Below are 15,828 nucleotides of genomic sequence, written 5' to 3'. Positions count from 1 at the left end.
ACTGTTAGGCAGCCAGTTATGCCATTCAGGCACATCCTTGGCCCATTATTAGCTTTTAATTAATAGCAGTTAACTAGCTCCTCTTAGGTTGTTCTAGCTCATTAAATATCTCTTACAACTCTTACAGTAATTTCTTTTAAAAGCATTATGAAAAGTTGTATTTATCATTGTCCTACATTTATTGTCTTCATCATGTGCTGCTGTGCCTGCTCTATAAGTAGTTTAGGATTGTAAAGAAAGTTGAAAGACCTTGCAAATGGTTTCCATTTTAATGTTTAAAATGAATATTTTAGCAGACTGTGGTGGCACACACCTGTAATCTGAGTTCTTAGGAGGCTGAGCTAGAAGGGTCACCATGAGTTTGAGGGCAACCTGGGCTACATAGTGAGTTCAAGGCCAGCCTGAACTACATAGTGAGATCCTGTCTCAAAAAAGAAAAAATACTTGAGAACTTAGAGTGTCACTTATTAGCAAATTTATATTGTAAGTCAGTGATTATATTTTATGGCTAGTGTATCATTTTCTTGTATTCAGTCAGTAACGTTTAAGTAATTTAGTAGAAAACTGCTCTACTCTTTTATATATGTGTTAGTAAGCAAAAGAGCTCTTACCCTCAGGCCTTTCACATTCTTAAGTGGAGATAATTTGGAAGAAGGGTAAAAGAAAGGAAGATCAAGACCTTTTTTTGTTAAAGGTATTAGAATTTACAAGGGTAAGCAAAATTGTACATAAGGTAAATGCCTAATTTAAGAATAACATTAGCCAGACATGGCTGAACATACCTGTAATCCCAGCACTTAGAAGGTTGAGGTAGGAGGTTCACAATTTGAGGATATATAGTGAGTTCAAGGCCATCCTGGACTCAGTATAGCAAGACCAAACCCTACCTTTTATCATGTGTGTACATGCATGCTGTCAAGCACACATAATAGACACACACCTATTAATGTAATGCCTATACATTTATGCATAATACAGAGGGTCAGAAGGGCATTGAGTTAAGAAGCAGTTATTTAGTAGTTGGTTGGTTGGTTTGAAAAGTTTGGAAGGAGGAATTATTTACTTAATATAGGGCAAAGAGGGAAGGCAGTTCATTCATTGAGATAATGATCAGAAATCTGTAAGACTCTTACCATCTTGAAGCAAAGTTAGTGCCCATTTGCAGGAGACTTCTAGTACTATTTATATCATGGCACATAGATTTTGACTTTTAAAATGTTGTTCTTTGTTAATTCATCGTGATTGAGATTTTTAGAGTTGGATAATCTCTACCCAGTGTGGAATTTTGGTTTAGAATATGTCTTTAGACTTCTAGGAATATGATACTTCTTTTCATAGCAAATTTCTTTTATTTTTATTTATTTAATTTATTCTTTTTTCCAAGAACTTATTTTTTAATAGCCTTATACAGAGCTGGATATGTGTACATATAAAATCTACAGTGCTTTTTTCAGAACAGGCTGCATACATTGCTTTTATAAATAGCTGTATATACTAGGATCATACACGTTTATCTAAATTGTTTTGTCCTACAGGATCAGGTAAACCCTGTCCTCTTTGAATTTTGTGACTCTTAATTACAATAATGAATGTAACTTTTTTGGCAACTGCCCTGATTCATAGAAATCTTCCATTAAAATTGTATTTGGGCTCTTTTTAAATGGTATGACTCTTGATACGTTGATTAAGTATTCTATAAAGTTCTTTAGCTTTTAATTATCTCTGGGGGACTTACTGGAAGAAAGAGTTTAAATACTTAGGAAGTGACAACAAGAAGGATGTTAGCACTGTCTTTTCATACTATTTCAGGTCTACGTTTTCTCCTGTGATTTCACTTTTTTAATCTTACACTTTATTATCCTTTTTAATTTTAATGCTTACCTCTGTGTTATCACAAAAATGCTGGCAATATTTTTATAGGAATGGTGACTTAGGAGATATGAAGGGATATTAAAGGAATAGTAGGTGGTTGTAAAGTAACATTCTCACTTACTAAGACAGCTTTAGTGAACATAACTTCATTCTTGAGTGTATGTTTGTGTTATGATTCTAAGGAGAAAATATAGTAATAGCAGTCATATCTTTGCTACAGATGCCATTTTCTCCATTGTGTTTTGAGGGGTGTGACTAGGGATCAATCATGCATGCTAGGCAGGTGCTGTACTGCTGAGCTCCTTCCTCAGCGCACCATTCCCTTCTATGGTTGGAAATCTACCTTTGTCCTTTAAATTCACAAAGTTAACTCTTAATTCCTCCAAATAACTGGTATATCATTGCTCTTTAAGTTGTATTCCTCCATATAGTCACCCATTTTGCTTTCCTTTGACCTCAAAGTAAATCCATGGCATTTTTGTAGAACAAAATATTACTTTATCTCAGACTTGACCTCAGGTTAAACTCTTTTTATCCTTAATAAATCCTTAAGATATGTATCTTATTCTTTTTGGTATTTTTACTTTAATACTACATTGACTTTGTCTGCCCCACTGATTTATCACCAGCTAGTGTTAATCCTTGCTTTAGTGATAATAGAATTTAAAAATAAAGTAACAGTATGAAGTTATAATCAAAATTTTTATTAATGATAAAGGACTTGAGCTTAAAGAGCTGACAAAGGCCAAGCCAGCCACTTAACAAAGGAAAGTAAGAGAAAATAGGGAAATGATTCCAACTTAATAGCTGGAGGAGGCACACTGTAATGAAGAGGATCATACTGTCCCACTCACCAAAGAATGGAGACCAGTTTATGGGGTGATTGGTCGTTATCTCAGGCATGGTTTTGTAGGACTTGTTTGGTTCCGCTGAGATGAGTCCTTCTGACCTGAGGGATAGTTCAGTTCCTGTGAGAGGAATTCTTGTCTCAGGGGACATTTTGTCTCTTAAGGGATGATGTTCTTGCTTGGGTAGCTTTGGTCTTATGAGCCTGGAATTGAAGATGATCCTAGGTTTTAGGGAAGTGGAGACTTCTGGATGAAGGTGTTCTCAGTCTTTAAGGTGATGAGATAGGCTAGGTAAATTTAGGGCTAATAATTTTTTTTTGCTAATTTTTTCACAGCCACTGCCTAAATGAATAACATGTCTATACGCAGAGCTGAGAAGGATTTAATCCAGATTTTTACAAACTGGTCAAGCTTTAGTTACCTATTGAGCATTTTTGTAGGCCTGTGAGAAGAGTCACAGTTTTTACCAAAATGAACCAAACAAGGCCTAAAGCAATAACAGAACATTTTTATGTCCTTGTCGAACTTAGCAAAAACACATGAGTAACAGGTTGAGGACACAGGATGAGTTTGTCTTCTGTCCAGAGAGTGATTTTCGTGTCAGATCCAGTTATACCATTTACACCTACCATTTTGCATTCTGTGGTTTTGCTTGAACTTTTCATAATTCTATAAATGAGATATTTCAGATGGTGAGTTATTAATACTTGCTTGGAACTAAGAGATTTACTCTCAGGAGGAGCAATATTTTTATGAAGTTATGGTAAGGTTCTTAAACTAACACTTGAAAACTTATTCTAACCGCAAATATAAATTAACTCTTCTGTTCTAAAGTAATATAGTAGCATAGCAGAAACCCGTAGCTAAATTTTATCTTTAAGACTTACCTTAAGGGGGAAATAAGTCGATTTGAATATGGAATGTATATTAAATATTATGAAGAGTTGTATACATTTAAAGGCTTACAAATGGATTTCTTTGTTTGAAAATATCACTAACAGTCTTTTCACATGAGGAAGTGAAAGTAAGGAAGAGAAAGATTGTACTAGGTGCAATTAGTATGTGTGCAGTGAAGACAGAGCATATCACTGTGACAGTTCCAGTCTTTTGTTCCTTTTTTTTCCTTTTGAATTGTAGGTCCTTGCATTTGCAGTTCATATGCCATCCAGTCTTGGAAACTGGAAATTCAGATATATAGTAGTAGCCATTCCTTGAATGGTATAATAAAAGGATTATACTCACCGAATATACTTATAACTTCAGTCACAAACTTTAGCTTAAATATCATCAAGAAATTTAGTATTCATTGCAAAGGAGATTGTCTGCAGATAGATTTTTTTGATATTTCAATTTATATTGTAGATAGTTTTCTGATTATCTAATGAAGAATCTTTAAAGACATTTGGCCCAGTTGTTATAATTGCTTTATTTTTTCTTTGCTTTAAATTATATCTTTGTATGCAGTTAGGCTATTGTACATAAATTACAGAAAGAGTTTAAGTACAAAGTATTAAGATAATTAACATTTATCAAATATATGACTGGTCATGATTATCTTTCTTTAGCAGCTCTATGACATTTTTCAGTTATTGCTTCTAAAATCACTGGTTAGTTCATTATAACTATATTTAAGATTCTGTGGCAAAAGAAAACTTCATTTTAATGATTTAGTTTTTTTTTTTCCTAGAATCAGCTTAGCCAATGTACTAATGCCCTGGAGAACTCTGAAGAACTACTAGAGTTTGCAACAAGGTCATTAGATATAAAGGAACCTGAAGAATTTTCAAAGGTATAAAAGCCAAAAATCCTACACTAATACACTTATAACTGTTATAAAGGAGTAATAAAAAAGATGTTTATCCCTTTAGTTTTGGATTTGTATAGTCATTTCTAGTAATGAAATAGTCTTGGTGTTTCTTGATGGTAAAGTGCTAGCTGTGTTCATTTATTTTAAAGCAGACATGTAGAAGTGTGTATCTTTGGGGTATGAATAAATTATTTAGTTTAATTTTACTTTAGTGTTGAGTTCAGATGAGTCAGGTTATCTTCTTTTTAGTTATATCCCTGTTGGTAATTTGTATTACTTGTGTAACTGAACTGAGTCATAACTTTGTTATGAAATTTCTGTGATTGAGGAAAGAAGATTGGTTTTATTATTAGCATTGTTTAAAAAGCATCTACATTTTTTTCTCTGAGCTTATTAGGAAAACATCACCTGATGCATGTAAGCGCTGTGGCCTTGTGAAATTTATTATTGGAGGTAAATGGCCCAGTGTTTAGCTTAAGTAATTGAATGGACCATGTAGTGAACACCATAAATGTTAAAAAGGCGGCTTGATACTTCATTTGTAGGCTATAAATGTTTTCTTTTAAAATAGAAAAAAATTCTTTTAGAAAAATAACATTTTCAGCCTAAATGTTTGCATTTTAAAGTAGATCTTTAAAAATCAATTTCTTCATTTCATAGTATGAATCAAACAGAAGTATATCAGTGTGCTAATTCTTAAATTTGGAGATGAGGTATAGTTTACCATTGTACTTAGTAGGACTTATTATGTAAAGGAATTTTATCTTACTTTAATATGAGATGTCAGCCATCCTGAGAGCATTTATGTGATAACCCTAAATCTGTAGAACATAGCCAAGAAACATGCAAAAAAAAGAAACTGAATTATCAAAATCAGAGCTGTAGAGTTAATGATAGGAATGTGAAAATATTCACAATAGTTTCTCAGATTCTATTGACTATTAATTTGAACACAGTACTGCTAAATTTTTATTTATTTTCCTGTCTCCCAGTTGTCAAGAGATTCCCCTTCCACAGTAGGATAGCTGTTAGAGACAGACATACTGTCATATGCAGAAATAAGCAGCCAATAGCTTGAAAGTGAGGAAGACAGGAAAACTGTAATATGCACACACATACTCAAAAATAACTGAATTCAATTATATTTAAACAGGGGACAATGCTTGGAAAAATGGCGCTAAAAGTTAGTTTCATTACAATTCTCTTCCTGTTGACATTTTCGAAGTTTCTCAAATACTGTGCATTTCTCTTTTCTCTATCTTGTTCTTTCCAGCTTTGTTTCTGATAAAACTTTCTCTGAACAGTTTGAAAATTGGAAAAGTTCAGATAAATCACATGATAGTTTAAATATATTTTCTTAAAAAGACACTTGGCTGTTTTTGTCTTACTATTTTGATTCTGTTTTCCAGCACTTTACCATACAATTTAGCATAAACCATTTGGAGGTGGGGTGAAATCAATTGTCAGTCTTTCCTAGCCAGAAATAGGAGTTTATTTAAGAAAATGCTCAGCTGCTATTATTCTTTTTTTTTACTATGTCCAAATAGTACACAAATAATGGTTTGGTTCCAAGTCAGAAAGCTAGTACTTTACTAGCCAGCTGCATGGTCTACAGGTCTACTTTAAATACGTAGGGGCTAACAGCATAGGAGAGGTGACTTTGAAGATTATTAGTCTAGCAGTATCTTGTTAGGTATCTGGAAAAAAAAAACATTCTAAGGCATACCATTTGTGGATATCCCATGTTAAAGTACTTAAATCAGATTAATACAAATAATATATGAGAACAAAAAACAACACAGACTGCAACCTAGGCAACAAGTTTTTTGTACTTCATTATCTTCATAAAGATTATTTTAAGTACTAATACAGAAATTATCATGTTGCCATATTCTATGTGAGAACTGATACAAAGTTGGTTTGCCAGTGTTACATACTCTGAAAGTGAAAAAGTAAAATAACACAAATAGGAGTGGATTTTAGAACATAATTTTTTTTTAGTTGGCTAGAAGTTTGGTTGATACTGAAAACATACAGAAAAATTATCATCAAATGGAATCTAGATTATTGTTTATCCCTGGATGGACTGGTAGCCAAGAGTCTACCAAATCTGGCTTCTTTGCTAATACCTGGCTAGCAGAACACTACTTGGATCCTTTGCCAAAGTTAAAATATTCCTATTCTTACTCTGAATTTAGACCTTGAATTTGCCCTTTGAAAAAGCTAGTTTAGTGCAACAGTTTCCAAATTCACACAAGTAATTAGGTACATCATTATAATCCAGTTGTCAGACTAGAAAGGAGAAAATAGCTTCCAACCCATGAGTGCCCACAGTGAAATAAAGAGTGCAGCGTAAGATAAAAGGGAAATAGTGTCTTCTGCATTTGATCACAGATGAAAAGATAATGTATTTCCCTTTTCTGACTCACACTAACATGGAGTCAGCTTAAGCTGCCAATGGTATATGAGTAACTGCCCTGTCCCGTGGCCTGTGCCACTAGTGGTACAAAGGGTTCTCATCAGTTTCATTGGTCTTTTACTAATAAGATCAGTAAAAAGCTGCTCGGTGGGAGAGTCATGCATGTACCACTGGTGGTTCAAGCCGCCTGGGAGTGAGACATACGAATTACGGCCTTGTGAACGCTCTCATCTACCACGTGCAGTTTGTGCGGCATCAGGCTCTCACCACTGGGATGAGCAAGTAAAGAGAGGGCGGAACTTCATTTAGTACCTTTAAAGGAGAAGTGTTGGCAGAAGCTTCCTTTCTAGGCTGAAGACAGGAATACTTGGAGAGGAGGAACCTTTAAGTGAGCATGAAAGTTTTAATTTTGAAGGCAATTTAGAAAAAAATATTTATTAAAATTATTAAAATTAAATATTTATTAAACATAAATAAAAATGTAATAAAAATTAAGCATAAATAAAATGTATTTCCTAAAGGAAAATGGCATTTTGAGACTTCTACTCTTTTTTCTACAAAAAGAGAAAAATGATAATATTAATTTAGTATTTACTTTATTTGTGGGTATTGGTGTCTTACAGAAGTGCAGTCTGCTATTATACAAGTGTGTTTAGTCATAAAGTAGATGAGTGCAGTGTATTTCAAAATTTAAAGTTATTTTAAGTGTTAAGTATCTTGTGAGAAATACTTTTAAATGATCATGTTTTTTGAAAATGTTTATTTTTATGAACAGATAAATATATGTATAGACAGTATAAAACTTGTAGTATATGGAATCAACTGATAATGTAATTTTGATATTTTTTGCCTAAAAGAAAGCATTTTGAGACTTTCACCCTTTTTTCTACAAAAAGAGAAAAATGATAATATTAAGGAGAAATACAGAAAAAATAAGATATTTAATTTTCAAAGTATTTGATAGATACACAGAAGAAAAATATCTGTATCCACTCATTAGAAGTTAAAAAGCATAGGTTGAGAAAAGACCTGGTTTAACTTGTTTATATTTAATTGGAAATTGTGAACAACTCTTTGTGATTGTTTTTACTTGGTATTGTTAGTACAGTTTTACTTAAGGAACTTTAGTCTTGGGTGATAAAGTCCTATAACTGATAAAGTTTCATAATGGTGAAATTTATTTTAGAAACAACTGAGAGAAGGAGAGAGAGAATGAAAGAGAAAGAAAAAAGGTATCTTTGATATTGATGCAGAGAATTGAAGTATTGGCAAACAAGATTTCAATAGAAGATCTAAATAGTAACAATGAACAAAGTAAAATGACTAATGCTTCTTGGTGCCTTTCCAGTAATGTACAGTACCGTAACCTAAAAATAAATCTGAGCATTCACTGAAGCAGCTCCATAACTCACTAAGTAAAATTATTCTGATATAATAACACAATGGTAAATCCTGGAATTGGCCAGTATAAACAATGATGTTTAATTGACAGAATTTATCACTGTGGAAATTGAAACCTAGGGAATCAAGATGTACAATGTGTGTGTTTCGGATATCTTTCTGCTTTGGAAAAAGAAATTCTAGAAAAAAATTAATTTTTCATTTTCAGACATTTCTAGTATTGGGTTCTTTTAGAGAAGTATCTTCAAAATATGACTTCCACCCTTTCATCATCAGACAGTAATTTCTCAACTTCTTCATTTACACAATATATCTACAGTAAAATTTGAAACTAAATTAAAAAGCCACAGAATTTTTAGTTTTGCCTGGTGGATATATTATATATAAAGACATGGAACAACAGGTTTTCTAGATTATCTGGCTTTTCCTGTATTCCTTTTCTGCTGTTTCACAAACAGGATGGTATATGAAATGATGCTATGAAAGCTTTGCATGCGTAAGTACACACATGAAAATGGCACCTTACTAACTTAAGTAACATTAGATACAAAGTTGAATTATTATGGTGAGTTTGCAGAACAGAAATGATGTTCAGTTCGGGTTATGGGAAGGAGATTGATAAGTAACGTTCTTCTAACCAAGTTCAAAACAAATTATGAAACAGATGAAATATGAAATGAATAAGAAGCCAGGTACCTGATAAAATAATATTGGAGAATATTAGTTATATCAGTGAACAAGCTTCCTAATAATGGATTCAAAATTAGTCAGACTTTCTCACCTGGATGTGGTCAGCAGTGGGCTTCCTCCAGTCACGGAAAAAAACACAACACAGGTTCTCTGTGGGCAAGCAGACTGCCAGAAAAAGCATAATATGCCGAGCTTCATTTCCAGTTTCTCCTTTCAAACTCATAATCAGACAGGTTATATTACTTAGCAAGGAGAAACAAGGGAAGAGAGATGCTAAGGAAGTAATGCTAGTGGTGCTTTCTCAGGTACAGAGAAGAATCTCCTCTTTCTCTCCCTTAACATACTACAGTCTTTGTTTTGTAATTCCAGCTATAATGACAGTAGTTTTAAAAATTTATATAATAAATTTTCCTCCCAGGTTTTATTTATTTATTTATTTATTTATTTTTTTCCGGTACCGGGAACCGAACTCACGACCTTGCGCTTGCCAGGCGCTTTTGCCGCTGAGCTAAATCCCCAGCCCCTCCTCCCAGGTTTTAAATCACTCTTTCCAAACTCACTTCATGACTTAAGGCACATACAGTTTAGGTGCCACAGAATTGGGTTGTTTGGTGTAGAATGTGGACCTTGGAAAGGATTTTCAGAAACATTAACTAATATAGGAGAAAAAGATGATGATTAGTGTGTAAGGTCACTGAGTTGATTAATAGTGCTGGAATGGAATAATATGCTGATCTCGTAAATCTCAATTCTTCTGTATAGAATGGTACTTAGACCAGAATATTTTAGGGTGGGTATAAAAATGATCAGTAACATACAGAAACAATGTTAGAACTGAATGAGAGAGGAGAAGCTATGTTATATACATGTAACTAACATCCAATTAAATTTAATAATTATTAAGTATAACTATGTACCAAATGTCATGCTAGGCCCTGGGATAGAATGTTCAGCAAAGCAGCCATGTTCTCCATCAGATGTATTATTAAATATGCTGTTAATGTGGGAGGAAACTTTTAGTTGGACATATAAAAAATGTAAAGGGGCAGCATTTTTGGGATGTGTTTTCATTGTTTGACTGTGCAGCATCAAGTGATTCTTTATCCTTTTCCTAAATTAGTACTTGCATTTGAGAAAGAGACAGACATACCTGTGTATAATAGGTTTAAGTTGGCATTTTCTATGAAATCACCTGAGGAACAGATGCCACTGCTAGAAGTACTGTATTTCTCTGGTCTCTGTTTATCTGAATTTGTGCCATTACAACTTCATTTATTGGAGTAAAATTGTCGACCTGCAGTTTTACATGTTAGCAGGCAAGCTCTCAGAATATAAAATCTCTAGCCAGTGAAGGCATGTGGAGAAAATACTTGGAACAGTGGTTATTAGATAGTGAAAGAAATCTCTAAAGAAAAATTAGCAGATTTGATGTGTACAAGAAACCATCAGTATACACATATACATAGAAATTTGTATCCCATTAAGCAGATTGATTGTTGTAGTTGAAGAATGTTAGACAGAATGAAAGTAGAAGTATGTTTTGATAATCCTAAGGTAAGAAAAAGCATTTATAATGACCTGGAATTAGTTTGAAGTGTTCAATTTTCCTTCTTTTAAAAGGTGATTTATATGTGGTCTCGATTTCTATAGTTCTAACATCGCATTATCCAAGCTCATGTGAACTGTACACATTTCCTGTAATTTATATTTTGGTGAATATGAACTAATCTTTTGCAGGGTTTATATTCTAACTTTTCTTGCATGTCACTGCCATTGAAACTTGCATGAAAAGCACTAACTACCTTCTTTCTCTTCTCCCTGATTTTCTCCAAGGCTGCCAGACAGATCAAGGATAGGTATGGTATAAAACCTACATTTTTATTTAAGTATCACTTCATTGATGTCAGAAATGAAATTCAGAAACAGGTTTTTTTATTAGAATCTTTCTTTGGTTAAAAGAGTAACACCCAAATGGCCAACTACAAAATAAAATGTCCTCTAGCTTCTTGGCATAATCAATTTAGAGGATTTTAAAAATAAAAACATGCTTGAAGAATATAGCTCTGCACAATTATGTGCTTGAAAAGAATTTCATTTCTGGTTTAAAAATATAGTTTTAGTTTTGTTAGAACAGTTTTTAATTAGTTATACTAATAGGAAGCTATTTTGAATACTTTCAGAATATGTATTCCTGGAGTTCATTTTTTGTTGTTCTTAAACATAAGTGTGAGCAGGTCTCCTTTTTGGAGAAACCACAGATTTCAAGTAGTCCTCAGGAGCTAAAGCTCTCCTCTTTCACTACTCTTCTGTTTAACACCTTTGAATTCTCTTTCGATCCTGTTCCTGATGCCACGTCTTGGTAATGCCACAGCTGCCTAGCTTATATTCTGTAAGAAAAAAAAATTCAAGAAAATTACTAAAGATTTTAGCTTAGAGGGTGTTTCTTATTGGTAGATCCAAGATAAGAAAGGGAGTTTAGTACTAGCTGGAATGAATATGTCAGAGTGCTGAAGGGGGTGCCCACTAGTCAGTGAACATTACCTGTGGTGACATTGTTACTTAAAAGTTCTTGCAACTGAGGACCATGAGATTGTCTGAAACACACAGCTCTTTAAACGCTGCTCTAGGAATTAAATTATTCTTCATTAGACAATTCATGAAAATATTCATTATAGATTCTGTGAAACCAATGTTGTGTCTACTGCTAATTTTGGCATAAAATTTCAATTCTGGACTTCTCTCATTTTTTTTATTTAGAGGGTAGATTTATACACTAAAGTATTGTTTGTACAAATTCTGATTTTACATTTTCATGTGTTTTATATAAAAGTTCTTACAAGTTCTGGGATGTAGGAAGATGATGATTATGAGAAGTTTTTGTTTGTTTGATTCTTGTTTTGTGTTGTTGGTTTTTTTTGAGACAGGGTCTTGCTATATAGCCCGGACTGGCCTTGAACTCACTGTGTAACCCAGGCTGGCCCCAAACTTGCAGTTCCTCCAGTTCTAGCCTCCTGAGTGCTGGGATTATAGGTGTGCGCCACCACGCCAGGCGTGTTTGTTTATTAATAGACAAGGTCTTCCTGTATTGGCCAGGCTGGCCCCAAACTCTTGGGCTCAAGCAGTCCCCCCACTCAGCTCCCAAGTAATTGGGACAATAAGTATATGTCCCTGTGCCCAGTGTGATTGTGTGAATTTGAAGGTTAAAATATTGGCTATATGATGAATGGTTGCTGGGCAGAATAGGTTGTGAATAAGACAGATTGGGGTGTGTCTGCTGGAGTTTCTATGAACATCCCATCTTCAGCCTGGCTAAATTATTCTTCCTATTTAGCTGCTAGTCTCCTACATTCTACTCTAATTTCAGATCTTCTGGATTAGAAGTTGCTTCCTAGTCAGGCTTTGGGCTACCTAAAGAGCTTGTGAGACACCTTGTAAAATCTTTTTCCCTTCATTAAAGAATCTATATCATCTTGTGCTTTCAAGAATCCAGTCCTTACTCCTGACCTCTTTATCTGTGTCCAGATTGGTTTGTCAGAATCTAATTTTATGACCAGATTTTATGGTTTATTCTTCATTGAAGCTTGACTTTAGCATGTCTTGTTAAGCCAGCCTCCTGATTTCATCAGTATCTAAGTGATCCTCAGGATTCCTTACCTCTGCCAGAGCCAAATTTCTTCATTTTTTTTGTTTTGTTTTGTTCAGACCTACCCTGATTTTTGTTGTTTCGGTTGTTTCTTTTTAGTTTTTTCTTTTTGCAGCCCACAAAATCCTTTTTTCAGTACCAGAAACACTGAGGAGTGGTTTAATTTTAAAAAGACTTTGGTTTAATTTTTAAAATACGACTTTTAGTTTCATAGTGCCCAGGTTTTCCTGATGCAATTCTGTCATTGCCTCTTACGAAAAAATTTAAACATACAGTCATAATGAAATAATTTTTCACCAAGCCAAGAAAAGAATTACTCTTTTCATATAAGGACAGAAATGGACTTTAAAGGAGAAGATACAATATCTGAGCAAGAAATCAAATAAAAGATGAAAGTATCTCTGAGAACTATTTATCATTTACCTTAGGCAGAGGAACAGCAAGAATGAGAAGGAAAACTAAAGACAGAAATGAGAAGATAATAGCACTTCGGTAGAGCTTTAAAAATCAGTAGTGTATACTCCTGGGTGGTTAGTAACACTTAGATAACGGGAATTGCTGGTTCCTGGAAGAGAAAGATCACGAAAAAGAGAATCAAATTAGGGAGTTTGAGGAATTAAATGTATTCATATTTTTTATATCATTGCAAAAACTAGAAGTAAAGAATCCTTGAATTCAGCTGGTACTATTAGAAATAAACTAGGAAAATTAAAGTGAATTAAAACATCACTAACCACATGCATCTGATAGAGACTAATTTATGAATTTCAGATGTTTAGTTAGTGCTTTGAGGCAAATTTGTCTGAATACATTGTTTTAAATGAAAGTTCTCTTTTTAAAAAAGATGTATTATTGCCCAGCTCAGTTGATATAAACTTGTAAGTTTTCACAGACTAGAAATTAGTCATATTTTTTAGGCTTTGTTAAACTTTGTTAATGTCCTCTTGGGGGATTTTTTTTTCTTTGTGTTCATATTGATTAAATGAAGTTTCTTAGATTTGTGGGCTTTATATTTTAAGATTTTCTAAAATAGTTTCAAGTATTTTTCCTTAGCATTTCTTATTAAACAATTAAGTAGTTTATCAGGTTTAGAAGAAACAAAGTAGGTTCATACCCATTCACTGATTCAGTGAAAATTTATGTCTCTGAATATAGCTTCTCAAGAAATCGTCAAATCAAAGGATACTTGAGGCTCTAAAAAACTACTTATGTAAGACTTATTACCCCTTGTTCATAACTTCTATTTGGTATAAATTAAATTTTAATATTTGAAACAAGAAGCTTAACGTGATGTGTGCAGTATTCAGCTTTATATTGGCATATAGTAAGCAGTCAGTGTGAATTCCCTTTCCTATAAATTGTATTTCAATATAGCACTTTTTTTTGATGAAGCACTGTTTACTCATTGTTATTATTCAATCAAGTGACTGCTTTCTTAGTTTTAAAACAAGATAAAATAATTTTTGTATACAGCAAGTTTGATGTCTTTCATCCCATTAATCTCTTGGTCGGGTTGGCAGATCCAGTTAACCAGGACTAATACTCCTTTTGTCCCTCCAGCTCCTATTTACTTTTTCTCTGAAATGTCTACTAGGAAGATGGCATTCATGAATAGTACTTCTGTATCATTCTTAAAGCAAAGATAATAAGGGACTTTCTTTATGATACTATGGAAATTTACTGTAATGTGAAAAATTGAAATTTTAAATAACATTATAAATTGAGTAAGTATCTTTTGGTCTCTGATTTTAATTGAAAACAGTCTCACATTTTTTGGGACAGTAAGATCTGGTTTGGTTTCATTTTTTTCGTTTTCCATTTTATGTCCATCTAATAAAAGTGTATGGAACTATTAGTTCCTTGGCGTGTAATTTCACAGGGCTGTTTCTCATAGTGTCCTTCAGTGTAGCTTATGTTAGTAGATGAAAGTGACATCTCATGATACGGTACTTATTGCTCAGGATTTCACGTCTCCTTTCTCATCCATGGCCTCTAGCTGTTGTTAGGTCCTTCTGCCTCTGTTCTTGTTTGGGGTGTATGGGTAGCTGTGACTACTGGGGAGAAAGCTTGAGTTAGCTGGTACATATTCCTTAATTGGTGTGTGGAAAGGAATGGGCTGGCATCAGGAAGTCAGTGAGATTGAGTGTACAGAGGTTCAGATGAATGTTGGGTTTGGTAAAGATTATTAATATTAAACGTTTGTTTCTTGTGTTATTTGCATGTATATTCAATTTTATAAAACTGGCCATAATTGCTAAAAATTATCTTAAATGTCTTTAAAAGGCATTTAAGTGTTTTTATTTAATTTTCAAAAGGCAAAGGAGTTTTTATTTACCCTTGTTACAGTCTCTGACATCATTAGTATGAAATGATTTTTCTTTCCACTTTATAAATGAAATATAATAGGATATTTCCCATTTTGTATTGTAAACAGTATGTTTGTGTTTTCCATAGAGTCACAATGGCTTCAGCCTTTCGCCTTTCTTTGAGACCAAAGGTCAGTGACAACATGACTCATTTAATGGTGGATTTCTCTCAGGAAAGACAGATGCTGCAAACTTTAAAATTTCTGCCAGGTAAATCATGTTTTATATGTACAGTTTTGATTAAAAACATTCTTCCTGCAAGGTTTTCTATAATGAACTTCAGTATGTAAATATTAAAGAATATATAGTTTGTTCTTTTTCCTTCATTCAGCTAAGGACTTGTTAAATTTGCTAGCTTTTATTTTTAGAGAACTGTTTCACTGCTCATAAAAATTCCATTTTAAGAATCCTGTTAAGGTATTTAATTTACTGCTACTTTCACAGAAAGAAGCAGTGGTAGGTCTAGAGACAGACTTACTAGATTTGAATTTTGCTGTTCACTTGCTGTCTAATCTTGTACAAGGTACTTATTTTTCTACATTTTAAAAGAGGTGCTATTCTGTGAGGGTTTTGTACGGATTAAATGAGTTGATGCTTTTAAGCCATTTGTAATAGTTTTTGGCACATCCTTAAAACTCAGTAAATGTTAGCTGTTATCATTACTATTATTACTGTGGCGGTTTTGGACTCAGGCAGAACTTTATTTCCAGTAATATGTTAATATTGGCTTATTGAGTGATAGTAGTCTAAGCCGTTTGAAGTTAAGTACCAAATTATTGTCC

The 15,828-nt window shown here is 33.4% G+C and overlaps 1 protein-coding gene across 2 annotated transcripts in view; it reads left to right on the top strand.

The window, feature by feature from the left end:
* Fsd1l (fibronectin type III and SPRY domain containing 1-like) overlaps positions 1–15,828 on the top strand; it is a 72,930-nt gene that overhangs the window by 22,885 nt on the left and 34,217 nt on the right. For both annotated transcript variants that reach the window (XM_005382778.2, XM_005382777.2), the window contains exons 4-6: positions 4,408–4,509; positions 10,871–10,893; positions 15,135–15,256. In XM_005382778.2, coding sequence (XP_005382835.1) covers positions 4,408–4,509; positions 10,871–10,893; positions 15,135–15,256 — 247 coding nt within the window. The remainder of the gene's footprint in view (positions 1–4,407; positions 4,510–10,870; positions 10,894–15,134; positions 15,257–15,828) is intronic.

Source organism: Chinchilla lanigera, unplaced genomic scaffold (genome assembly GCF_000276665.1).
Source record: "Chinchilla lanigera isolate Chin_1 unplaced genomic scaffold, ChiLan1.0 scaffold00018, whole genome shotgun sequence".
Lineage (NCBI taxonomy): Eukaryota > Metazoa > Chordata > Mammalia > Rodentia > Chinchillidae > Chinchilla > Chinchilla lanigera.
Note: the sequence above shows the minus strand (reverse complement) of the source record. Positions and strands in the feature narration are given on the sequence as shown.